A 26,730-nucleotide genomic window follows, 5' to 3' on the forward strand; every position below is an offset into this window, starting at 1 on the left:
ACTTTAGCCATAATGCCGGTGTGGGCTGAATCTCTGCATAAATGCCACTTTGTATAAGTAATTTTATACTATAAGGGCCAGAAAAATAAAGAGTAACCAGTTGCAGATGGCCGATTTTATGGTAGGTTTGATGATGTCTATGTACACTGTGAAGATGAGTTAAATATTTCTGTAAAGTTGAGAAGGGGAACTGGAGAGGCAGTCTACAATTTGATTTGCAGACATGTTTTTTGTTTTGCCATATTCAACCTGAGTGCTGTACCTACTGTATCACACTACTGGCTATTTTGGTTTCTCTACTAATAAATTTGCTATATGCTGTGCCAAGCTGTAATAAGATCTATTTTGCAAGAGTGGTAACCCTCACATGCAAATACCAGACTCCTGCCTACTTAAAATTTCCCTGTAATTCAGACTGTATTCCCCGCTTTTAACACTTGCCCTAAACACCACTTTAAAGAGTGAAAGGTGGTCTACGGATCTATTTTAATTATATCTACACTAACTTCCAAAGGAACACAACAACCCAAGAGCTTTTTTAGAAGGGACTTGCTGAGCTTGGAGTCTTTCAAACGCATGCTTAGCCCCAGCAAGCTCCATGGCAGGGATCTTCTTTCAGCCACACATTTCACGCAGCACCAAAAAACTGATGGCCCTATGTTTCTTGCGACCTTGGGTAAGCTACAGAGGAGCCATGCTGAAAGTTGCATGGCCTAAAAGCACTCTGTCCCACTCAAAAAACCCCAAAGCATTATCCATCAGGCTAATGAAAGAAAAGGATGGCTTTTTCAGCCTGAGCGCAGTCTTCACCTGCAGCTTAGGGCTGCAGGATCATGCCTGTAGGTGCCAGTCACATCTCTACGGGCTTTGCCAGGCTACCCCTACCCGTGTCGTTGTTCTTACACCTGTGAAACAGCTTTTCAGCCAGGCGCAAGCAGCAGAAAAGCCACAGACCTTGTCATTAACTGCAGGTAACTGAATATATTTGCATAAACACGTGCAAATGAAGCCAATGCTGACGGTGCCCCATTTGCCACTAGATGCACCCCAGGGGCAGAGACCTTGCACAGCTTCTGCCAAGGCTGGCAGGGCTGTTCTGATGGAGCTACCCTGCTGCTCTTGAAGAGTCAGAGTTCCAGCCACAGTGTTTTTGGAGCAGACCGATGCTCCCCCTCTGACTCACCTCCAGGGGCTGACTTCAATTATAGCTGTGCTTGCTCAGTAACGCACTGTGAATTTAAACATAGTCTAAAGAGGCAGAACAAAGAAAAGCATGTATTCTTTATTACTGCTGACAGCTTTGTAGAAGCAACCAGGTTAGCTGCAGCTGCCGGCACACAGTCCAGCTGAGAAAAGCCACTTTGGGTCAGAACCTGTTGGCTGCGCTTGCCTTCACGAGGCAGGAGAAGAGAGCAGAGCTCAGGCTGGGGCTTGAGCTGCCAGCAGGGCTTGCAAAGAAACATCCTCTGTTTAATATTTCCATCGATGATACAGATAGTGAGATTGAGTGCACCCTCAGCTGCAAGTTTGCAGTTGACACCAAGCTGAATGATGGAGTCGTCATGCCAGAAGGATGGGATGCCATCCAGAGGGACCTGGACAAGCTGGAGAAGTGGGGCTGCAAGAACCTGATAAGGTTCAACAAAGCCAAGTGCACCTGGGTCAGGGTGATCCCAAATTTCAGTACACAATGGGGGAAGATGTGATTGAGAGCAGCCCTGCAGAGAAGGACTTGGAGGTGGTGTGGGTTGAGAAGCTCAACATGAGCCGGCAATGTGCGCTCAGCGCCCAGAAGGCCAACCATGTCCTGGGCTGCATCCAAAGCAGCGTGGCCAGCAGGGTGAGGGAGGGGATTCTGCCCCTCTGTTCCTCTCTTGGGAGACCTCATCCGGAGTCCTGTGTCCAGTTCTGGAATCCTCAACATAAGAAGGAGATGGAGCTGTTGGAACGGGTCCAGAGGAGGCTACAAGGATGATCGGAGAACAAGAAATAGTTACTATTACAAAAAGTGGAATATTTTGATTGAAGCTAAAGCAGAGCTAAGTTCATCCACATACCTGTACTTTTTGGAAGTTGGACAGAACGTCCCTCTGATAGCATGAGTTTCTATAGAGTGTTTTTTCAAAGTCTTTTTTCCAGACACTGTACAGTCTTTGGAGATGATGATGTTTTGTTCAGTGTGATCTGTGCTGAACAGATGTCTCTTCTTCTATCATCACCTGTTTGCAGCCTCTCCCCATCTAAAACGCCAGGTCAGGCAGAGCTGCCTCCAAAAGCTCCACCTTCGCAAGAGATTTGGCTGCTGTGACATTCATCGTAACATTAGAAGAGCAACGAAGCTGGTGAGGGGGCTGGAGAACAAGTCTTACGAGGAGCGGCTGAGAGAGCTGGGGTTGTTTAGCCTGGAGAAGAGGAGGCTGAGGGGAGACCTTATTACTCTCTACAACTACCTGAAAGGAAGTTGTGGAGAGGAGGGAGCTGGGCTCTTCTCCCAAGTGACAGGGGACAGGACAAGAGGGAATGGCCTGAAGCTCCGCCAGGGGAGGTTCAGGTTGGATATCAGAAAAAAATTCTTCACAGGAAGAGTCATCGGGCACTGGAACAGGCCGCCCAGGGAGGGGGTGGAGTCGCCTTCCCTGAAGGTGTTTAAGGAACGGGTGGATGAAGTGCTTAGGGACACGGTTTAGGGAGTGTTAGGAATGGTTGGACTCAATGATCTAGTGGGTCCTTTCCAACCTGGTGATTCTGTGATTCACATGAGCCCTTGGAAAGGAATAGAGCATGCATAAGATTTCTGGGAACATTTATCTATGTGGATGCGAGTGGGACATCTGCTCTGCCCCAGCTCTGGTCTCGCCGCACAGGACTGACGGAGATCACCGCCTGGCGTTGCTCAGCCCTTAAGCGACTGTTTGCTGCCTCAAAGGCCCCTCAGCGCGCTTATCCGCTTCATGGGCAGAGGCTCCGCCCCCGCCTCAGGCTACAAAACCGGGGGGGCGGGGGCGGTGCGGGGCCATGGCGGGGGGGCGGGGCCGCGACAGGCGCGCGCGGGACGCGCGGGAGCTGCACGAGCGGCTGCGGAGCGCCAGGGACCCCCGCGAGGTACGGGGAGGGGCTGCAGCGCTCGGGGGGGGCGGGGACACAGAGGAGCAGCTGTGCAACGTGCAGCGCTTGGGAGTCGGTGTGCAAGCTGTAGGGGCGCTCTGCTTGGGCGGAGGTGTGCGAGCTGTAGGGGTGCAGCCTATAGGTGTAGCTGTGCAAGCCACAGCAGTAGGAGTGCAGTGTTAGGAGTAGGAGTGCAGTGTTAGGAGTAGGAGTGCAGTGTTAGGAGTAGGAGTGCAGGCTATAGGAGCAGGAGTATAGTGTTAGGAGTAGGTGTGCAGGCTGTAGGAGCAGGAGTGTAGTGTAAGGAGTAGGTGTGCAGGCTATAGGAGCAGGAGTGTAGTGTAAGGAGTAGGTGTGCAACCTGCAGGTGAAGGCATGCGGTGCCTTAGGAGTAGGCGTGCAACCCATAGGTGCAGGTAAGCAACCCGTAGGTGTAGGCATGTATCCCATACGTGTAGGCGTGCAGCCTTTCGAAGTAAGCACGCAGGCCATAGGTGTAGGCATGCAAGCCATAGGAGTAGGTGTGCAAGCCATAGGTGTAGCAGTGCAGTATTAGGAGTAGGTGTACAGGCTATAGGAGTGTAGTGTAAGGAATAGGTGTGCAACCTGCAGGCGAAGGCATGTAGTGCTTAGGAGTAAGGATGCAACCTGTAGGTGTAGGTGTGCAGTGCTGAGCAGTAGGTGTGCAAGCCATAGGTGTAGGCATGCAGCCTTTAGGAGTAAGCATGCAGGCCATAGGAGTAGGAGTGCAAGCCAGAGGTGTAGGAATGCAGTGCTTAGCAGCAGTTGTGCAACATGCAGGTGTAGGTGTGCAGTGCTTAGGAGTAGGTGTGCAAGCTGTAGGTGTGCTGTGCTTGGGTGGAGGTGTGCGAGCTGTAGGGATGCAACCTATAGGTGTAGCTGTGCAAGCCATAGCAGTGGCAGTGCAGTGTTAGGAGTAGGTGTGCAGGCTATAGGAGCAGGAGTGTAGTGTTAGAAGTAGGTGTGCAACCTGCAGGCAAAGGCATACAGTGCTTAGGAGTAAGCATGCAACCCATAGGTGTAGGCATGCATCCCATAGATGTAGACGTGCAGTGCTTAGCAGTAGGTGTGCAAGCCATAGGTGTAGGTGTGCTGCCTTTAGGAGTAAGCATGCAGGTCATAGGTGTAGGAGTGCAGTGCTTAGGAGCAGATGTGCAACATGCAGGTGTAGGTGTGCAAGCCATAGATGTAGGAGTGTTGCACTTAAGTGTAGGTGTGCAACTCCTTGATGTAGGCATGCAGCCCTCTAGGATTAGGTATGCAAGCCATAGGTGTAGACATGCAGTACTTAGGAGTAAGTTTGTGAGCCATAGGTGTAGGTGTGCAGCCATTAGGACTAGGTATGCAAGCCATAGGACTAGGTATGCAGTGCTTAGGAGTAAGCGTGCAGTGCTTTGAGGTAGGTGTGGAACCTGCAGGTGTAGGCGTGCAGCCCTTAGGAGTAAGTGTGCAAGTCACAGCTGTAGGCTTGCAGTGCTTAGATGTAGGCGTGCAAGCCGTAGGTGTAGGTGTGCAGCCCTTAGGAGTAGGTGTGCAACCCATAGGTGCAGGAGTCCAGCAGTCAGGTGTAGGTGTGCAAGCTGCAGATGTAGGTGTGCAACCTGCAGGTGTGCAGGCCATAGGAATAGGTGTACAAGCCATAGGTGTAGGCATGCAACATTTAAGAGTAGGTGTACAACCTGCAGGTGTAGGTGTGCGGTGCTTAGGAGTAAGCGTGCAACCTATAGGTGGAGACTGAGTTGAGACCTTATCACTGTCTACAACTGCCTGAAAGGAGGTTGTAGAGAGGAGGCGTTGGTCTCTTCTCCCAAGTGGCAGGTGATAGGACAGGACGAAATGTCCTTAAGTTGCACCAGGGGAGGGTCAGATTGGACGTGAGGAAAAATGTCTTCACTGAAAGGGTTATTGAGTGCTGGCAGAGGCTGCCCAGGGAGGTGGTGGAGTCTTCATCCCTACAGGTGTTTAAAAGACAGTTAGATGAGGTGCCTGGGGAAATGATTAAGTAGTGGACAGATATGGTTGGACTCTATCTCAAAGGTGTTTTCCAATCTAAAGTGATTCTACGGTTGTTTCCCTCCCTTGTCATGATGAGGAGGGGTTGGTGGAGGGCTGGGCAGTGGTCAGGTCCCACAGAGTTGTTTCCCAGGTGAGCTGAAGATTTCCGAGTGTCCCGGAGGCTCTGCATGTGGTCGGGTGACGAAGAGAAGGACAACAAGAGCTATCTGTCTGTCATGTCCCATCTAACAGGTAGCGCTGGTCATGTGAAGTCTTGTCAGCCTGGCCAGAAGGTCAAAGCTCATCAGCTGGTGTCCGTGTCCGTAAGAGCTTTTGTCGGTGAAGTAGGTGTTTCCACTTCGTTTTAGCGGTGGGCAGCGAGAGGAATAGGAGCTGTCACACCTTGCGCTGCTGTTATTCCTGGTGCAAGAATAATAAAGCTGTTCTTATCTCAGAGAGAAAATAAACCACCTCTGTAGGGTAGCGGAGCTGCTTGGTAGCTGCAAGGACTAGATAAGGAATACTTGAAGCAAGCAGACACGGGAGGGGGAGGTGGATCAGAGCAACCTACAGAGCTGTGTTTGACACTCTTGAGGTTGTGAGGGGCAAACAGAGAGATAAGCACAGGCTCCGGGGAGAAGGAAGGATGAAGACACCCTCTGCCCTTCAAGCAACAGCCTAGTGTCTAAAGGAAATGGAAACGGAGCAGTCTGTGCCCAGTTTGGTTTACAAAGAGATAAATCACATTTGATTGAAGACAGTGCATTCCAAAGTGTGGTTGTTTTTTCTTTTCTGGAGAGTTGAATTTGGTTTGCAAGTACAGAACGCGTTTGCCGTGAGGGATTTCTAAGACGTTAAAACTTGATACAAGTTTGTGGAAGTATTTGGAGGCAATAAAATTCAACCTGCATCAAGGTTTTGTAGATAATGAACTTGAAAAGCTTAGTTGCTAATTATATCTACAGGGTGTTTAAAAAGTGTGTGTCTGTGCATATATGGGAAATGCTGATTTTTCTTAATAATGATTTCTCTACCTGAGTGCCGGTACTGTAGACTATACCTATCCAGAATGCAAATATCTCTGCAGGTACTTCTTCAGATGTTTTAATTTGCAGTTCAATGAACCTAGAATTTCTTCTTTTGCTACAGAAGGGATCAGATAGTACAGTCTTTGAATTTTTAATTGTTGGGTTTGGTGTTGATATGCTATTCAGAACAAGAGATTGAAAGGGAAAAGAGAGAAACAATTCTAGAGGTAGTTAATTCTTAAATGATGCCCAAACAATATGTTTCAAAACGTGAAAAATATGAATAGCCCTAGCAGATAACTGCAAGTAGGTGCTGCATAAAATGAGACAAATGGTGGTGCTGCAGCACTTCTGCTGTCTCTGGTAAAACTGTCTAGTGGAATAGAAGTAGTTACAATTAACAGGGGCTAAGAAGTGGTAGGGGAAGTGAAAAACGGATAGATGTGAATCGGCAGTCATGAAATGTACTGCTAATAAAAGGTATCTAGTAATAGAAGATGTGTTTATCCTCTATAAAGGCAGAGAGGAAAGTTTTAGGCATGCGTGGAAAGAATAGTAAATCAATATTAGACATGTATGTAGGTAAATGTTGATGTCAAATATTTCTGTTCCCTACTTGAGAATAATATTTGTCTTGGCACTTTTTAGTGATTGCTAAATACTTTGATCTGATAGTGACTACTGAAGATGCAGAACACTGATTGTTCGTATCAAAAGCTTCTTAATGTGCAAAATTTGATAGCTACCCCAGTGAGCTTTCAAAAAATTGACCAAATAATGAACAGAACTAATGGTTTAGGTACTGAATGATGCTCAAGGTACCGGGGAATTTCAGCAGGATAGGAAAAAATACTGTGCTATTGTTTATCCAGGGAAATTAAATGGTCTTTGTCGACACTGATCGTGAAAGAATGTGTTGAGCAGCTGCATCACATTGCTTTTAAGTAGTAATTACTGTAGAATTAAAGTATGATGCTATGATCCATGCCACTCAACGAGACTTTATGTAGATATGTGCTGCTGAATTTATCTCAGATTGTATTCAGCTGACACTGTCATAACTATATGCAAGTCTCTTAAGGCATTTGACTTGCTTCTGCAGGATGCTGATTACAGCAGCAATATTATGGACCTGATGATGTACATAAAATGGATTTCAGTTGCCCTCACCAGAAATAAGGGCCAGACCTCATCAGAAAACAATGTTTGTGATTTTGGTTGTGGGTTCGTGGTGGTTTTGTTTTGGAATGGGAGGTGATCATGCATCTGTTCTTGACATGATGCTACTCAAATCTTTCTTAATTTAGAAGACTATGAGCGTTGTAGGGAAATACTGCAAGTACTGAAGTGGTTTGTGTCGAGCGGAGAGACTTCTAGAAACCAACTTTTATCATGTGCTAGGCTATGTTCGTTTGAACAACACTCGTTTTAACATGGCTCAGTGGAAAATCACAGCTAGGAGCTATGAATATAGGTCACTCAGAGAGAGGAGACTGTATTTTGGAAAGCATTGACTCAGAAAATGATTTGGAGCTCTGATGTATTACCAGTTGAGCATGAAATTGCAGTACAATGCAGTGGCTTATGGAATAAATGCTATCTTTGGGTAGCTTAGCAGGGTTATGTTATTAGTGCTATATAGTATTAGAGGAACAATTACAGGAATATGTCCTGTTCTGGGGACTGTTTTTAAAAATGACACTGCCAAAGTTGGAAAGACAGTAAGACAGCCAGAGAATGGCTCTGGCTGGTGTAACTTACTGAAAGAACCAAGCTAATGTGTGTGTTTAGTCTTTATACTTCTGTGGTGTTTAAGATGTTTGGAAGAAGATTCCTGTTGGAGCTGTTGGAACGGGCCCAGAGGAGGCTAAAAGGAAGATTTGGGGGGCCGGAGCACCACCCATACAAGGACAGGCTGAGAGACTTGGGGTTGTTCAGCCTGGAGAAGACCTGGAAGGCTTTATAGTGACCTTCCAGTACCTGAAAGGGGCTACAGAAAAGGGGGGGACTCTTTGCAAAGGCTTGTGTTAATAGGACGAGGGACAATGGGTATAAACTGGAGAGGGGCGGATTTGGACTAAACATAAGGAGGAAATTCTTTACGATCAGAGTGGTGAGGCCCTGGCACAGGTTGCCCAGGGAAGCTATGGCTGCCCCATCCCTGGAGGTGTTCAAGGCCAGGTTGGATGGGCCTTGGGCAGCCTGAGCCAGTGGGATGTCCCTGCTCATGGCAGGGGGTTTGGAACTGGATGGGCTTTAAGGTCCCTTCCAACCCAAACCGATTCTATGATTTAGTGGAAAGAGAACATGAGATTCAGTAGCTGAACACAAAACTAGACTTATTTTAGGGAAACTCATTTTGCTGAGGACATAGGAATGACTCACTTTGGAATGCATTGCTTTTTTTCTGATGAGTTGTTTTCAAAGTCCTGGTGCTCTTTCAAATGAGCTGTCTAGCTCAACCAGGAGTTGGGGACTTGGTGTGGATTTACCCATTGGTGAAACCTCATGGGCTGCGTTATGGAAGAGAACAGGCTGAATAATCATAAGGAGCCCTTTGAGAGAGAAATGCAGCCAGTGAGTGAGAAAGAGGGGGAAGGAGGGAATGCTGAAGGAGTTATTGTGGTGAAAGCTTGAGTTAGTCCCTTCACCACAGACGGCCTGGGGACCTGTTAGTGAGACCCAACCTTCCTGAGGGTCTAGGCTTATCTAGGAGAAGTGAGGCAACTGTACAAGACTCATAAAAGGGAGGCTGGAGCAGCACTGGTGCCATGGGAAGAGACTGAACTTGGTGCACCTCGGATCTGTTGTTATCATCATTCTACTTTCAATTTTGACTCTGGAAAGTTTTGTTTGCTCGCATTCTTCTTACCCATTGTTCATGACCTGTGCCCTCTGCTTTCTGAATGCCTGTGTGCTTTCCCTCCTCCCTTTCATCTTTAGCTCACTCTTGTTCCTATTGTCACCTTTGCTTTTGTCTAAATGCAAAGATATAGTAGAAGATATAGCAAGACATCTCAGCAGTCAGTCGTCACTGGTTTTGAAAGCCTACTTGGAATAGACTTCAGGTAAATAACTTAATCTTTTGGCCCTATTTTAGGTAATATATATAATGATCTGCCATGTAGATATAATGACACCAAAGTTTGTTACTAACGAGCTTTAGTTTTCAGTGACAGGCTTTACCATGTCTTATGTTTCACAATATACCTTTCTGTGGTCTTCAGGGAAGTCTGATAGGTATTGGAGCTTGGTATTTGTGCTTTAAAAAGCAAACAGCCACTCTTGGTCTTCAATAGAGCAATCAAAACTCTCCAGCAAACAGGATAAATACGAAGTTTCTCTGCTGTTACTGACTGGTGTTTGCCACAAATTCCATTTGCTTATATCCTGATTGTCTCTTAAGTTTGGTTATAAATACCAGGGGCTCAGGCATGGGTGATTCCCACCGGCAGGCTGGATGCTGCTGTTTATGTTGGCCATGGACAACGTAAACATGGCATTTACAAGGCAAATGGAGCCATCTCCTTTGCTCGTGTTGTACATGTGTGGCTGCTGTTGTTTTGAAGTTGTATGAATAGTAACTGCCTGCTTCCTGAATATGTACTTCGGAAATGAACTCAGCTTTATGAATTAACTTAGTGCAAAACCCATCAAAAGGGAACACTCAAACCCTCCATTCTCCTTGCAGCTTGATGAAAGCAACTTTAATATTTTTGTGTATTGGATTGTCTTTGGGCTACGGTATTTATTCCCAGTAGTTTGCACTGCTTGAGTATTTAGTCATCCTACAAAGCACAACGTATCCCCTCAGCAATGGGTTGTGTCCTTTTGATTACAAAATAAATTCAGTGAATGGAGATATATTTTTAATAAGAGAATTACCTAACCTGGCACAATAACATAGTTTCTAGTGATTTTGAGTAGCGTTGTGAGCAATTATTTGTTTTACTTAAGCATCTTGGCAACACACTTCCCAATGGGGATTATTTAGGAAAAGTCTTTAGCTCACAAAATATGTGGCCTATACCTGTGAGGTGCCTGGAAAGAAGTTTTAACATTTGAGTTGTATTGTCCTTGATGGAAGAGTAGTTCTCTTGAGATGCAAATTGTTTTTAACTTCATTGCCTATATTGTTGACTCAACTTCCTGGCTCGGGGACTGTCTTATCCTTAAACAGGAGATAATCACAACTTCCATGGCTTTCATACCGATTCCAAAATTTTTGTCAGGAAGCCTTTTTTGTAGGTGTCCTGCCATTTTGTCGTTAGCAGAACTTTCTGGGGAAAAGTTGATTTTTTTGCCTCTGATCCTAGGTGTACGCATCACTGTTAGGGCTTTTCTCATGTTTGCTCAGGCTGTGAAGGATTTCTCCTGTATTGTGTTATAGGAAACTTAGAACAACAGTAGGGAAAAATATTTCCTCCCTCCCATGCTATTTGCAAATTGTTTCTTCAAGGTTGCTACTCACTTGCTGTAGTACCTCCTCTACCTCCTGCAGCATCATGTTAGAAGCGATATATGATATGACAAATGACATTTCAATATTTATATTACCATAGCTGTTATTATAGTTAAAATGTTTCTGGGTAGTCTGTTTTGCATTCCTGCCACTTCATTTAGAATTAAATTAGTGTAAAACTCATTCAGAGGAGATACTCAAAGTCTCCGTTCTCTTTGCAGCCTGATGAAAGCATCTTCATTTAGAAGCGACGGTGATCTGAAAGATTTGATTAAGTATTCCAAGCTTTGTGAAGGCGTTAAGATATGCTGTTAATTCAGTTGCACATTAATTCTGCTATTGAATGGCTTTAAATTGGAAGGGGCAAGATTTAGATTAGATATTAGGATGGAATTCTTCATGATGAGGGTGGTGAGGCTCTGGCAGAGGTTGCCTAGAGAAGTTGTGGCTGCCCCATCCCTGGAGGTGTTCAAGGCCAGGTTGGATGGGGCTTTGAGCAGCCTGGTCTGGGGGAAGGTGTCCCTGCCCAAGGCAGGGGGGTTGGAACTGGATGATCTTTAAGGTCCCTCCCAACCCGACCCATTCTATGATTCTACGATATACATAATTTAGCTTTGTGAAAGCTTGTGGGAAAAAAAAGGCAAATTGCTTGTGCATGGTCAGCTGCAAGACTCTGGGGTGCCGTATCGTCATTGCCAAAGAAATATATGCTCTGCTTATAAACGGCACTTTTGGAACATTAAAGCCCTTCTCATAGGAAGATGAGCCATTTAGTATTTGAAAAATTCTTTCCTGCTTTGCTGGGAATATTGAATATTATAACAGGTGTACACTTTGCCATGTGAGACAAAGCAGCTGCTCTAGCTTGAGCTCGTTTTGTTAATGTACAGATTGCAGTGATGTTTTCAAAACCTTATTTCTTTTTTTGCAAGCTGAGCTCTTACCAGCGTGATTGTCCTTTCTTGACGCAGGTTAATAAAGGAGTAGTACTGTGCAGTGGGAGATCTCATGGGAGACTTAGCACCACCTTGCTTGGTGGTTCTGGGTAATGCAGCTTCTCTGTTGGTTTTGTGACAAACGAGGGTCGCTGCTATGTGAGCGGTGTGGCCATAAACGTGTAGCCTATACTACTGTATTAATCTGTAGTGGTAAATTTATACCTACTGGAATTACTGAAACTGGGAGATTGGCGGAACTGTACTGATTCACAGCACAGACTTCAAGCACAGCCCTGATGTGCAGTAAAGGAGTGAAGTACTGGGTATTCCTCTTAACGCTATTGAGTATTTTTTTGATTGAAGATGTGAGTGAGGATGAGAAACAGAATAGAATTTATGAATATTTGTTTAAAAAAAGTCTTATGTTTCCTTTCAGATTATAAAAACACTTCAGATACTACAAGATCTGGATATATCACTGGATATTCTAGTGGTAAGTGACCAATAATACATTCCTTGGTGAATTACTGTGTAAATGCCACAGGTTTGCAATCGTAGAAGCAGTGAACATGGTTGAATATTGTGATTTTTACTCTTAATCATTATTTATTTAGAGCTCTGTACAAGGAACCACGGAGCCTTTTCCAAAAGCCTGCTTGGAAGCTGGGCATACAACTTCACAAATGCAGTATTATGTCAACAGTGATAGTACTGAGCAGCAATCTGAGCATATAGAGAACACTTTGCTACTCAGGGTTTGTTTCTTCTCACTGTAAAACTGCTTTCAAGTCAGTGCCTAAGACAGACAGGAGCGAACCATTCTTTAGGTAAGTTGTCTGAATCTGTCTTTTATAGCAGCCCAAGGTTAGTTTCTTGCGTTTAAAGAGCAGGCATCCCAAGTTACAGAGTGAGGATACTTGTGACTTGTACCCTTACCTGAGCTGCATCCTATTAAATTTAATATTTGAAATTCTCACACTGGTCTAGGAAGCTTCTGGTTATTTAGAGCAATGTGTCTGTATTTCAAGAAGAAGAAAAATGTGGGTTTTCTAGAGTGGCTTTTTGAAGAGAAGGAGAAGAATACAGTAATTAAGTTATTTGTCTGGCCTATTCAGGCAAAGACACTTGCCTGCCTAAACAAAGATAGACTTCTACTGGTATACCACAACATTAATGTATTTTTATTGGAAAACAAAATAATCTCATTACAGTTAGCTTAATTGTCTGCAGAAACTGTTTTATTTGAATGCTCCCAGCAGACTTGCATGTTTTATAATATGAGAATGATGGAAGCCTTCAGTCAAATAGAGGAAAGAGCTGTCTTGCAGCTGAGGGCTTCACGTATTTCCTAAAGCTATTTATATTCTTCAAATATGTTAAAAATAATCCCACCAAATTTCTTGCATCAATTTGCATATGCTGACGTACCGAACTAGTATTGCTAAAATTATATAATAGCTAAATCTCCTTAAAGTGAAATTAAGGAAGCCCTTTCCAGGGCATGCACTGACTTTGGGGGAATAAGACGCGTCGTCTTGCTCAGATACTTCACTGAAGTATCATTTAGGTAGTTAGCAAGAGCATTAACGGCTGCTAACCTAATTAATTCCAAGTTTTATATCTATCTTAAAAGTGACAGTGAATCAGAGATGCTTATTGATAGTACAGGATTAAAAAGATCAACTGTGATACTTATATATGTTTAAAGTCTGCAAGATAGTTGTGCTTAAACAACATCAGATTCCCTCGAGCAAGATTTGAAGACACAGTGGTAGCATGAAAATGATTGTACTGAGGGGAAAACAGAAAATGACAGGTTTTAAATGTCAAGGGTGGGTTTTTTCCGTGGCTGAAATTGAGACTGAGTTTAGTCATATGAACTCTGCTCCTCTGCCCCATACTGATCCTGGGTGAGATGCATTTTGGATTACAGTAAATCCGTATAAGTGCTCTCTAACATATTAAAGTCTACTTGCATAAGCCTAAGGGGAATTTGAACAGATTAATCTAATTCACTGGGACAGTATGCATTTTGTGGGTGTAAGCATTCCTGCCAAGTGAAATTCCTGAAACACCCGAGTTTAATAGAAGAAAATAACTTCTTAGTTTTATGAATTAAGACTGCATTTTGTTCCCTATATTTGGTTGTAAATATTTACCTTTTCTTCACTTCTGTTTGAAAAATAGAGTGCATTTATTATTTCTCTAGCTACCGTAAGACTTCTGTGACTACTAGGCTAATGCTGTTTGTAGCAGTTGTAGAGAGGCTTTATTTGTATTTGGGATGATATTTGTGATTTATTCTACCCATCTTTCATGCGCTGTCTTCAACAGGAAACTGGCATAGGCAAAACTGTGAACAGTTTTAGGAAACATGCTATGGCTGGGAGTGTAGCTAAAACCCTGGTAAAACAGTGGAAAAAACTTATTCCTCCAGACAACAAAAGGTAGGTGTGAACTTTTAGAAAACAACTTAATTGTAATGTTGTATACCTTTATTAAAATACAGCTTGGAAAGGTTAATTCTTTCCTAACCTTTTATTTCTGTTTGGAATGAAAGAGATGCATTAGGACAAATGCATAATTAGCACAGAAGACGTTAGTCTTTCTTTTATAAAATACCAGAAAACAAATGGGAGCAACAATATCAGTGAGCCAGCCAGCGCTCAAAGACTTCAACTGCATTTTTTTGACTGTCATGAATTCTTAGTTGCTGGTGCGAGCAGGACTAAGCCAGTGACGGGCACTGCTTTCAGGGAAGTGGGAAACTTGCTCTTTCTTCCCAGAGTGGTGGTTAAGTGAGGCAGTTCTCCAGTGACTTAATTGTGTAGGGGGCTTTCTTGTAATACTCTTGTGGACTGAGAAGGACTTCTGATACTGAAGAGGTGTGATTTCTTCTCAGAATGAAGTGGCTTCCACTGCCCTGGCCAGGCTTTGGACTGTGATTTGGATGTTTTGCAGACCTCCAACAATTTGATGCAGTTGAGCTGAGAAAGTCAAAGTTTAAGATGGACAAAATAGTGCATTATAAGTCTGAAGTTGTCCAAACAATTGGCAAGTGAAGTACTAGAAGCCGTGATAAGCAAAGCATAAAGGCTGACCTGTTGTAATCTCTTTCACAAAGCATGTTATAAATTGTCTCCTAGTTATTTCAAGTACCATGTTTGTGTTATCAAGCATGTAAGGAAGCCTGTGTAAAAGTGGTATCCAACTTGTTATAAGCAAATATCATTTAGGTGTGTTTTCCTACTGATGGTTGTGTATCTACTCCTCATTTGTCTTGCTGTCAGTTCTTGTTCTGGTATTTAGTGGTAATGGACCCAAGAGCTGCTTCTGTACTGCTAATGGAAGAATAAGAGCACAGTGGAGCACAGTTCTGAGTCTTGTCAAATTATGACGCATGGTGTGATTTAATGCTTTTAGTGTTACTAACGTAGGTAAAATATTGATTGTTCAGGAATTTAACATCAGTGGTAGCGTCGGATGTGATTATTTTTTTTTTGTGTTGCAGTGATCACAGAGGAAGGAAACAAAATACTGAAAAAGAGAAAGATGACACAAAGTTGTCTGTTCTTGAGACGAGACCTTCAGAGAGGTCCAGAGCATCTGTACTGGCTTCCAGAAGTTCCAGTAGCGTCCCTATTTCTAAAAAGCTGAATAAGCAGCATACTTGTAATGAAAAGTGCCAAAGTACAATTTCTGAGTGTCAAAGAGAATGTGATGGTAAAGAACGTCGCAGCAGGAGTTCTATGCATGCTTCCCAGGATACCAGTCCTCAAGGTGAAGAAAGTGGCTTTGAAGAGAGGACCTCCACAGACAGCAGGAAAGTTTCTAAAAAGCAGCATTCCTCTGTAGCCAATAAAGACTTATCACCTGTGAAGGAAAAGCCTAGTAAGAATGCTTCCAAACAGAGAAATCCTAAGCATGTGAAGAAGCCAAATCAAAAACTTTTTATAAAAAACAAAGCTGAGTTGTCTAGTGGTGAAGAATTTGAGCCCCCTACAATGTCTTTTGAATCTTACCTTAATTATGATCAGGTTACCAAAAAAAGAAAGAGGAAAGCTTGTTCTGCAGGTGAACGGCCAAAGAAGTGCAGTAAACAGAACAACAGTTCATTACCACAAAAGACTTCAGAATTTTCTCAAGCAAAAGAAGGAGAGGAAGAAGTGAAAAAATGTGAGACTGATCAGTCAGAAACTCCCAATAAAAAGGTAATGCACTGCACATTTGAGGTAATAGCAAATGAACTGCAGATGAATACGTTCTTTGGACTCTTTATTTTCAGTGAAATTCAGCTGTGTTTTAAGCAAAAGATTGCCTGGCTGTGGCACATCAGCTATGTTGTGGTTGCCATTAATTGCAATAAAAGAATTGTTTATTGCGTACTGGCAGTTTGCAGTTGACTTAGGTATTTAGAATAATTTCCAGTATGGCAATAGTCTTTGAGACAACATAACTGATATACTTTTTTACCTACAAAGGTACTTACCTTTGGAAACATGTCCCCTTCTTCCATTCTTGACCAGCCTGGTTTGTGTCTGTAGCATCTGTCTGCGTATGGCACAGTCATTTGTCAAGTGCTGTGGTTCTTTAATAGTGAATGCTAAGGGGTCTGCAGTGGAATTAAGACATTGAAGTAAACCACAATACTTCATATAAAAATAGCTTACATATGTTCATAATGCAAGCTATCCTGTTCCCTTGAAATGGGAGAAGCTAAAGTAGCTCCTCTGTGCCAAAGTAGATCTAAACGTGCATATTAATTAGACCTTTTAAATGAAGCCCTTTTGTGCACTGGGAATTGGAAGTCTGTTCAATCTTTAGTGCAATGTGAAAGCTTCAGGCTTTGTTAATTGTGAAAGATTGCAATCTGAATGTGGTATCTTCTGTCCGAAATGGAGAAATATTAATGTAGAGTCTTGCGTATGATAGTTGAGCATAAACTGTTTGAGGAGAAATCTTGGATGTTCAAGCAGTCATGAAAGGTTATTTAAGATACTGAAATGAAGTTCAGAGAGGTGCAACTCTTGGGCTGTAAGTACCTTGCTTATAGTTGGAGGACACAAGTCTGAATTTAGATGTGGCACATAATGCCAAGCAGTTGTAGGAACCTGGAGTGCTGCATCTTTAAATCCCTCTTTAGGGGATTGTCTGTAAAAAAAAAAAAAACCAAAAAAAAAACCCACAACATTCAGGCTAAATGGCATATGCAGCACAATATAGGAGATTTGATAGGACCGGGTATAAAGCTATTTTTTATCTTCTGAGAAGGCATTTAGTTTGCCTTTAAACTTTTAATTGTGGTTTTGTCATCTTGCAGTTTTGTCTCCTTCACTGCACACCTCTAACCTCAGTAGTGATTTATGTGAAAGCCACTCACTTATCTGTTAGCTGAACACATGTACTCTGTTCTTTAATCTCTTTTGATGCACTGATTGCAGATATCCCACTAAGTTCATTTTGTGGTATAGTCTCGTAAGTAGAATACGAAAGGGTACACTGAAAAGTAATTCACTGAGAAAATGTTAGTGCAGAGGAACAGTAATGGTAGTTATCCTAGTTAACTTTGGGCTTGCCGAAGGGGGTGGGTTTTTTTGTTTTCGTAGAGGTAAACACAAATTTGTAATGTTGAAACTGTTTCCTTGACTGTGCACAGGCCAAGATGGCATCGCTCCAAGATCTTCTTAACACTCCACTGCCTAAATTTCTAACGGGCATCTCAATCTCTTCTCCCCCATATGCTGCAGACTTCAAAGGCAAGTAGTGTGCAAGGCTGATAAATGTGAAATACTGTATGTTTTTACAGCTCTGTGTAGGGATGTTTATCCCTTTTCCTAATAATCTGCATTATTTTTCATCTGTAGAAATCGTGTTGAAGCCGAAGGGAGTTATAAAGGCTTCTCTCTTATGGCTTGCTAGATAAAGAAATGCTGCAGAAAGTTATCACAGGTGTAGAAGAAGCACAGATCAGGTGGTAGTTCTACAGGCTCTGTTTGTCTTTACTCCTCTGCCTTATAGCAGGCAAAGCTGTAGTAGAAATTATCATAGAGAAAACAAATATAGGAAGCACTAGGTGTGGCTTCAGCATAAAAACTTGCTAGCATCTTTAGAAGTAGGTGACACAAAGTGCCAGTAGTTCTCCTAGCAGCTCTTGCGAGGTTTTAGTGGTTTCGTGTCACTCTGGTCTTGAAACATCACTGCTATTGCTGCTTCTGGCTTGTCCAGGATAAGTCAGGAAGATCAATCCGGTGCAGCAGACTGATAACAGGGTAATCTAGAGGTGGATACGGATCGTGCGTTCCTGAGCTAAATAATGTAACGCTGGCTTGAGCTGGTGCGGCTCGCGTGCAATGTACATGCTGTATTGGTGTTAGATGATGATGAATGGATTTCTGCAACATATAATACCTGCAGGGACCCAAAACTGCAATGCAGTAACTTTACATTTCAAGAAAAAATAAATACATGTATTCTACCGGCTGTATTTCTCTCAAACCTGAATGTTTAAAGCATTGTGGAATGTCAGGAGGTAAAGGAAACCTTTCCTGATGTCTTGTTTGTAGTTTCTGTAGCACCTGTTGTAGAAGCACCCCAGCAAGTCAGTGAGACGGGTCAATTCACAGGACGGAGGCTGAACTCTAAAATGCAAGTTTATTCTGGCTCCAAACCACCCAGTCTTTCAAAGATGCTTACGCTGTATGAACACTGCATCCGCGTGCTTCAAAATAATATTGATTGTGAGTATTTTAAGCATTTTGTAGCAGGCTGTGCCTGCAGGTGTATTGAATTTCCTTTTTTATGCCCCAAACAGGCCTACTAAAAGATATTGCCACTCCCTAGAAGTGGTGACTCCAAACATGTTGAAGGATGCTTAAAATGGATTTTTATGGCTGTGATAAAATGTAATTTTTAAAAGCTTATTTAAAAGCTTATTTTTTTAAAGTTGCAAAATGTAATTTTTAAAAGCTTATTTAAAAGCTTATTTTTTTTAAAGTTGCAATTTCAGTTAAAATATTGTCCTATAAATTATAAGAAGCCTCCTTATTTTTTTTTTTTCCCTTCAAAGATATTTTTTTAAATAAATTAGAATGAGTGATCAAGACATTGTTTATTCCCTTGCCTAGGCTGGGAGGGAAGTGACGAGGCAATACCTATTTAAAGGTGCCTTCTCCATTGTCAAATATAACTGCCAGTCAGCATGGAACTCCCAATTTATAAGTATTTTCATAGCCTGACTTCAAAACATGTGTCCTGTTAGTGCTTGCTGAAAGTAATTTGTATTTTTATTCTTAAACTGTTTGAGTGGTCTCACCCTTTGAGTAAAATAAATGAGATACTGAAAGTACTATCCTTTTTTGTAGCGCTACATGAAGTAGGAGGTGTGCCCTTTGAAATTCTTGAGCCTGTGCTAACACGTTGCACACCAGAGCAGTTGTTTCGAATAGAGGAATATAATCCGGTAAATTCTACCTTGTTAAATTCAGGGAACCATGGTGGACACGAGGTGTCTGTTTCTGCCTTCCATTTACACTTTTGATAATGATTCTCCGTGGGCTACACTGGTTCTCTGTCTTCCATACTTATTTCTCTGAATTCAGCTGTCATTATCAAGCCTCGCTTTCTCAAGTGTCAGGATTTAAAGCATTGTGGAGAATTATTACTGATGATTACATGAAAGCCAGTGTGTGTGTAAAAAAGTTTCTGTTCCAAAAAATAAGAAACAAAATCCCAAGACCACGATATTTACCACTGAAAGAACTGGGAAAGTCATGATAGAACCACCTGTTTTCAGTTGCAAACCTAGAGCTGCAAAACATACTGATCAAGAAGTATTTGGGGTGAGGTTTCATGTGTATGGTAGATTTCTTATCTACAGTGTTAGAACTTCAGCTCCGCGATGCATTTGGACATTGGGGTTCTGAGCGTAGCACTTTGTAGTGTGAGTTGGCCATTTCTCTGCGTGCCCAACGTTGAGGGCTGATGTGGCCTGAGCCTGTGCTGCAAACACAAATCTCACGTGTAGGCATAGCTCGTTAAATATAGAGCTCTACTGCTGGAAGCATGTGATTTCTAGGCTGAAGTTACCTCCTCTGCGTGGGATTGCCGTGCTTCGTGTTGGGATTTCCTGCGGGAGCACATGTGGTGGGTTTTGTTCTGCGCCTTTCTCCACTGGGGGATTGGGCTTTGTCTACAGGCTCAGCTAACAGGTAGTCTTGAAAGTGTTATTTTTCCATCTTTGATGTAAGATATCGTGTGTTGTAACTAGACATTTACAGAAGAGTCTGACCACTTGTGGAAGAAACATTGCCAGAGAGATTTTAAAAATGAGAGCCTCCTGGAATATGAGTCTTGGCGTGAGATGTACTTGAGGCTCTTCAATCAGAGAGAAGAAAAACTGAAGATGCTTACAAAAAGTATTCTTTCAGCTCAGTCTGAGAAACCAAAAGGTAAAATATACATGGTTAGCTTTTCCACTGACAAAACCCCGTCTCTTCTGCTGTTCTTGAAACTTACTGTGTAGAGTTTAGTGATTTATTTGCACTGAGCACTACTGTGCTATCTCTAGGAGAAGACGTCAAGAGAGAACACTGTTCCTTTTAGTTTACAAGTTACTAAAAAATGAATTCATGCAATAATACAATGCATTAATGCTTAATACTTGCAGCATACAGTAAATAAATCTTACCTTACTGGTTAGAGTGTGAGGATTCTAAGAACCTTGTGAAGTACAAATGTAAGTACAGATACCAAGGTTAATGTTAAGAAATGCTGTATGCAGTCTGTATGCTGTTTGCCATGATTCAGTTACTACTTTGGTACCAGATTCTACTTTTCTGAATTACTTGTTTTCCCCATTTTAAACCTAGAAATTGCCATACAAACATATTATCAACTGAGTGCTGAATATAGAGGATATGACTTTTTTTTTCCCCCCGCTTTTGTTTCTTGCTTCCATATTAGGCCGGCAAGTAAAAATGGCTTATATGACCAATGCAGCGAAACCACCCAGGAACATTCGCCGACAGCAAGAAATCCATGGGACAGCAGGATCTGTCACCCAACTTCATCCAATAGAGAAGTGCAAGTAAGTGTTCTGTACAACACTTTGGCGTTTAGATGTCTTTTGTCAGTACAAAAGCTTGCTGGCAGAGTGCTTTAAGTTATAAATAGCTCTCTATTTACTTTCCTTTTTTAAAACAGCTAGTAGCTAGAAACCAACTTGCCTTTTAAGTCTTACGTGCTCCTTTACTATGTATGCACTGTCGTCACACATTTCTCCAAAGTGCCAGTGGTGAATTCACCCTCCTAGCTAGAGAGTGAATGGACACTCTTTTTCTCCAGATTACATTAATACCACTTGACATTCTGGGGCGATTCCAGTGTTGATGTTTTGTGCTTATAAACCTGCCCAGTAGCCTCATGTGTTCCCTTGCTTTCATAAAATACCAGTCAACTGTCCAGAATGATATAGCTGACCACAGTGAATCTCCACAACTTTTAATACTCTTGATTATGCGTTTCTGCTTTGGCAGCTTTTAAAAGAGTATCTGGCGCAGTCTGTAGCAGTAGCCAACACTAATCGCTGGAGGAACATAAAACTAGGATTTCTCAAATGTTTCTTTTGTACAGTACAAAGCCAAATCCTCTTTGTGACATCTTAGTCCAGAGTAGCTCAACAACCGTGAGAACCAAAGTTGAGACGTGATGTTTTTCCTACCATTCCTGCCAGCCTAATGAACTCCCTTGTAGCCAAGAGGTGGCTGCAGACGAGATGAACCAGCTGTAACATCAGTGTGGTCTAAAATGGAAGCCCAAAGTCATAGATCTCAATCGTAAACCTCCTAGTCAGGGACACTAAAAGCCTGGAGGAAAAGCCTGCAATTCTTCTGTGTGGAATTGATGTAGACTAGTTGGTAGTTTGTGCCACTACTGGCTACTGTTCTCCATAAATATCAGTTCCTGTGTGCATCCTTTAATGGCTTTCTAAAGAAGTTTTACATTAACTCTAAAACTCTTCTTCCTTTCTCAACTGTGTTGAGACAGACTACTGCTTATTTTTGTTTGAGTAACTGTTCTTGTCTGAAAGAAAAATCAGCAGTTTGATTCAGAAGTGCCATGTGGGCTTATAGTCCACGTGCCAGCAACTGGACCATAAAAGCTGTGGAGAGTATTCAAACTGCCTGAAGGTCAGTATCTTAAGCTGTGTGGTCACTTGTTCTGCTGTGGCTGTTGGTGAGGATGCTGCCCTCCCTTGTCCCCATTGCCTGCAGTTATTCCCATGTTGGCATAACCACTCTGCTACTCAAATGGACATGTGGCAGGTGGAATATTTGTCATTAATATGAATTAGGGAAGAGTTATGCAGATTGACAAATAGAATCATAGAGTGGTTTGAGTTGGAAGAGAGCTTAAATATCATCTAGTTCCAACCCCCGTTCCATGGACAGGGACATCCCACTGGATCAGGCTGCCCAAGGCCCCATCCAACCTGGCCTTGAACACCTCCAGGGATGGAGCAGCCACAACTTTCCTGGGCAACCTGTGCCAGTGCCTCAGCACCCTCATTGTGAAGAATTTCCTCTTAATGTCTTATCTAAATCTTCTCCCTCCAATTTTTAGCCATTCCCCCTAATCCTATCAGCACACGCCTTTTAACAAAGTCCTTCCCCACTCACATATTTGTGAGTGGATAGTGACACATACCTGAGAACAGGAACGATAAAACTTAAGTTGTGGCAAATGTGTAGCAAGATTGACTTAGTATGGTTGAACATGTCAGGAGAGTCATTTTAACTTGTTTCTGTTCTGATGCTGCAGTGCATGCAGCTGTGCTGAGTAACTGTTCAGTCTCAGGCATGTGAACAGGATGACTGAACTGACTTGGATGTTTATTAATGGGGAGGGTGGGAACCCTGCAAGAACATGGAAAAGTGTCTTATGAGTTTCAGGAGCTTGACTTAGTTGAGCAGCCTCGACTTCCTGCTCACGATTTGGTGGTATGGGGCAGGAACGGCAGCCTGAGTTGTAGGTACTTCTTAAAATCAGCTTGTAAAACAGCAGATATGATGGTTTAATAGTTGCATGATGAGGTGATTAAATTAGGAAGCTTCTCCCCATACTACTGCTGTTTTCAGTGAAAAGTTTCCCCGACCAAGGCAGTAGCTTAAGGCACTTGAGTTACGCTTTTGCTTTCAGTTGCTTTCTGGGTGGTTATGTCTGTATTGTGACACACCAACTTTCCAGTTTAGGTACTTCATTAGCGTAAATGTCCTTTCTGCTCCAGTAATCTCTGGACCAGTAACTGCATGATATACCCCAGGCCCTGCATGTGTTTTTCTCTGAGGCATGATAAATTAGGAAGGACTGTTGTGAGGGAGAAGCTGCAAGAGGGTCATTGCTTTGCTGTATTGAGTAACGAGTTTGTTTAGACACAATGAGTTTAATTTTATTGCTTTGACCGTGTCCTCTGAAAAGCTGTTGGTTTTTCTGGTAGTAGAACTTGCACATCTGAGATCTTCACTTAAGAAGCTGTTTTTGCAGGAGCTAAAAAGGTCCTACGGCAGACGTACAGATCCCTAGCAGGCTGTTGTTTGCAGCCTAGGGTGCAGCAGTACTCGATAAGTGGCAGCAGACATCAGACTGGCTCTGAGGCGTACAAGGCTGCCCAGATTGGTGATATGCTGACGCTTCAATGCCGTGTTGGTTTAACTGTCTTTAGCAGTAGGCATCAACTCTGTGTCTGTGACTGCCTCAGCCTTTGTTGTGTCGATTGAGGATCCCAACCTAGTATTTAGGGCTAGTTATTATGCCTTTTCCTAGAAATTCCTATTTTAAAAACAAACAAACAAAAAAAACAACTTGTGTAATGTTGCTCTCATTTTCTGGCAGAGAGCTAGTTAGTAGTTCAGCTGTGTTCAAAGAGGAAAAATAAACACAGAGGAAAGTAGAACACGGGGCATTATGCACTACAATGGTATTGCTAAACATTTGGATCTCTCTCAAATTCTGATAATTTGATTTTAAAGACAAGATGCATTAAATCAAATTTGTGCAAGAATGAAAATGGACTTGATGATCATCTGATGTTTTCACCTGAGTTATCCTATGATACTTAAATGCACCATGGAGCTGATTTGTTGAAGTACAGTCTTTGAAATGTAAGGTCTTAGGTGCTTGTTGTCAGTTTTATTTCCTCTAAACTGAGCCAGAGAAAATGGTGGTTTCATATCAAAAGCTAACTTCTTATTTCCTTCTTTTAAAAGAACAAGGATTCCTGAAGGCAGAGACAGAAATAACGCATCAAATCCAATCCCAGCTAGCAACAGTGGAAGTGCCAGCCTAATGACTCAAGATGGAAAGAAGCTTGTCAAAAGTAAATGAAATTTCCTAAGATTATTGGGATAATTGTTTTAACTTGCAATCTACTCATGTTTAATATTATGCTAATACAGCTTCAAGTCACTCAGAGCTGTAATACTAACTGGTCTTTTTCTTGTTGTGGTTGAAGAAGAAATTGCACCAATCATGAGGAAATCTTTGAAAGCCTTCAAGAGCAGAGTTGGACGACGATAATATGAAGCTGCATACTGGAAGCTTATGTGACTATCTGTATATTATGCTACAGCTAATTGAAGTAATGACAATGTAAGCATTTGCCTTTGTTAAAATAATTATGAAACTTTGAAGGGGCAAATGATTTCCTACAAAAATTGGAATATCTGACTCCTTTTCATGCTGTTGCTTTCTTATTAATGGATGAGGAAAACTAAATTGAAATAAGGTCAGTACATAGTAATGACAAATCGGTTAATATAGACTGTTATAGGTGCTGTCTTTATCAATTTATGTACACATTTGCTTAAGCTTTTCATGGAAGCACTTAAACTGTGGGTGTATGTTGTGGAGGTTAAATTTATCTCGTAGAAAGAGCCACAAGGTGTGCTTGGATACAGCTGCAAAGAGGTCTTTGTCTCTATTACAGAAGTGTTTTGGAAACTTGGTGTATTTATTTCACTGAAAATTTTTCTAGGGAGACTTATGTGCCTTTCTTTTTATGAAAACATGATATGGTTGGGTTTTAGTTTTTCCTTTTCCAGAAAGAGAAGACTATAAGACATTTTTGGAGCTCCACTTCTGACTTGCTGGAAGTGGGCTGTGAAACATCCTTACTCAGGACACCACATGCTTTTCAGCCCTTTTACTTGACTCGGGCAATGTGCCTTTCAAGCAGACGTAGGAGATAGTGATGTCTAAATTGCTTTTTTTAAAGTGGGTTTTATATTCTGCCAGGGTAAATAGGGCAGGCCATGAGAGCAAGTTAATGAAAAATCATGTGTTATTCAGGAGCTCTGTCTAGTTGGGACATTTCTGGTACAATAATTAAAACCAGACCTGTCCTTTTGTTGTACCATCTAAAGGCATTAAGTCCTCGTGTGGGAGATAGTCTTTTGGAAACAAGCAGAAGGGAAGGAAACCAAAAATGTCATCAGTTTTGATGCTATGGTCAGCTTGAACTCGCACAGAATAATCCATTGAAGTCTGGAGATGAGAGAAAACTTGTCCTATACTCTGATCTGCTGTGTTCTCAGCTTGTTGTGAAGAGGCTTAGCTCACAACCTTAAATAAGAGTCTTTATGTTCAAAGTGAAAGAGCTATTTGGTCTTGAATAGCTGCCCGTTCAAGAGTTAGGCACTGCTGTGTTTTGGGGTTGGTCTATGAGTGCAATTGCATTTAGAGATGAGAATCCACTTTGTGGTTGCTTTGTCTAAATCAGTGCACTTGCATGAATTTTAAGTCTGGCTTTGCCTTGAAGGCATGGCTTACAAATGGAGGCCCTCTTTCTATGGACTGCACGCAGTGGCTTTAAGTAGGTCTTGTTTCTTCCTTTGTGCTTCTGTAGGATTTGGCATCTTAGAACTCCTGAAGGACAGGGTAAGGATAAGGTCATCGTGAAACCAATTACTGTCACTTACTCAAGATACCCATTGTGTGAATTTTCTCACCATCCTACAAATTTTCAGGTAGATCACAAAACTACTGCTACTTTAAAATAGCTTTTGCAGCCAGGTAACATGTTCACCCACACAACTTGTGTGAATGCTCTGTTCATAGTGAGATTGTAAGTTGGCAGGTGTGCTACTGTGGTGTGGTTTTACTCTATACATAATCGCTGCACTGAAAAAGAATGAAAGATGGTCACAGGTGTGTTGACCTAGAAAATCTGTGGAGAGCTTTCTCTGTCTCTGGGATCAAAACAAGCATTGACTCATAAGAGAGGTTCTGCAGTGTCTGCCATCCACATCTGTAAAGAATGCTTCTGGGAGGAGCTGTTCAGGACTTAAACCTGGCTGAATGGCCAGTATACCACCTGTTGTCCATCAAACAGCTCTGGTCACCCTGTAGATGCTAATCAGTGGTAGAAGTTTAGTTTGGGTGGAGGTTTTTATCCAGCGGAGCATGAATTAGTCAAGAATTCTGCCTCTTTGCTCAATCACTTTATTTGCTGTAGTTGTTGAAGGTATCCTTTCATGTAAGAAAAGACAAAAGTGTAACTAAGCCTTCTGTTGGACTCTGGCATTAGAGAGCGCAGCTGTAAGCGTTCAGAGCAGCTATAGATGACAGAAACATTGCCTTGGGAGATTGAAGGATAAAGTTGTTTTAACTCTTAGACTTGCATTGTTAATTGAAGTAGAAGATGACTGTTTTCCTGTCCTTGACATTGATGGCAGAGCTGTGTGGAGAACAAATGTGACTTTAAGTTGCTTTCATTTTCTCTTCTTTCTCTCATTTCAAAGGCTATAGATGTATCCTTGGTAAAAGATATGCAGAGTGTGTCCATGGAATCAGATTGTTTTCCTGACTATTTCTACATTAGAAAATATTGTAGACAAGCAAGTCTCTTTACAATAAAGTAGTTGGTGCTACATGCAGTTTAAGTTTGGGTTTTTCTTTCACTTCATATGCGCTGTTGTCTATAGACTGAATGCCCACCTGAGGCTGCAATGTGTCGCGGGTGTTCTGGGAATGCATCTCCCAGTTCATTTGTGAGAAATTCTGATTTTGTGGCTTGGTACTGCTTCATGACAGAGATCAAAGCACATGTGGAGGTAAATTCAAACCTTACCTCAAAAGCATATACTTTTAATCTGAACAAGAACACTGATTCTTTGGTTTTCTGCCT

At 42.3% G+C, this 26,730-nt stretch overlaps 1 protein-coding gene across 1 annotated transcript; it reads left to right on the forward strand.

Annotated features, from left to right (window-relative positions):
- Positions 1–3,015: 3,015 nt before the first annotated feature.
- Positions 3,016–26,461, forward strand: LOC104065342 (elongin-A). The gene is made up of 11 exons (XM_054061205.1): positions 3,016–3,102; positions 11,986–12,042; positions 13,884–13,996; positions 15,061–15,760; positions 17,206–17,305; positions 18,113–18,286; positions 18,911–19,008; positions 19,816–19,996; positions 20,511–20,634; positions 23,813–23,922; positions 24,061–26,461. Exons 1-11 carry the CDS (start codon positions 3,016–3,018, stop codon positions 24,120–24,122), a joined length of 1,806 nt encoding a protein of 601 aa, XP_053917180.1. The 3' UTR covers positions 24,123–26,461.
- Positions 26,462–26,730: the final 269 nt, after the last annotated feature.

The sequence above is a fragment of the Cuculus canorus genome, chromosome 3 (assembly GCF_017976375.1).
Source record: "Cuculus canorus isolate bCucCan1 chromosome 3, bCucCan1.pri, whole genome shotgun sequence".
Taxonomy (NCBI): Eukaryota; Metazoa; Chordata; class Aves; order Cuculiformes; family Cuculidae; genus Cuculus; species Cuculus canorus.

Excerpts from the sequence above, each read along its gene's own strand:
- LOC104065342 (XM_054061205.1), top strand. The coding sequence starts at position 3,016 with ATGGCGGGGGGGCGGGGCCGCGACAGGCGCGCGCGGGACGCGCGGGAG. Across the intron at positions 12,043-13,883 it reads TATCACTGGATATTCTAGTG|GAAACTGGCATAGGCAAAAC; the intron begins GTAAGTGACCAA and ends TGTCTTCAACAG. Across the intron at positions 20,635-23,812 it reads CATCCAATAGAGAAGTGCAA|AACAAGGATTCCTGAAGGCA; the intron begins GTAAGTGTTCTG and ends TTCTTTTAAAAG.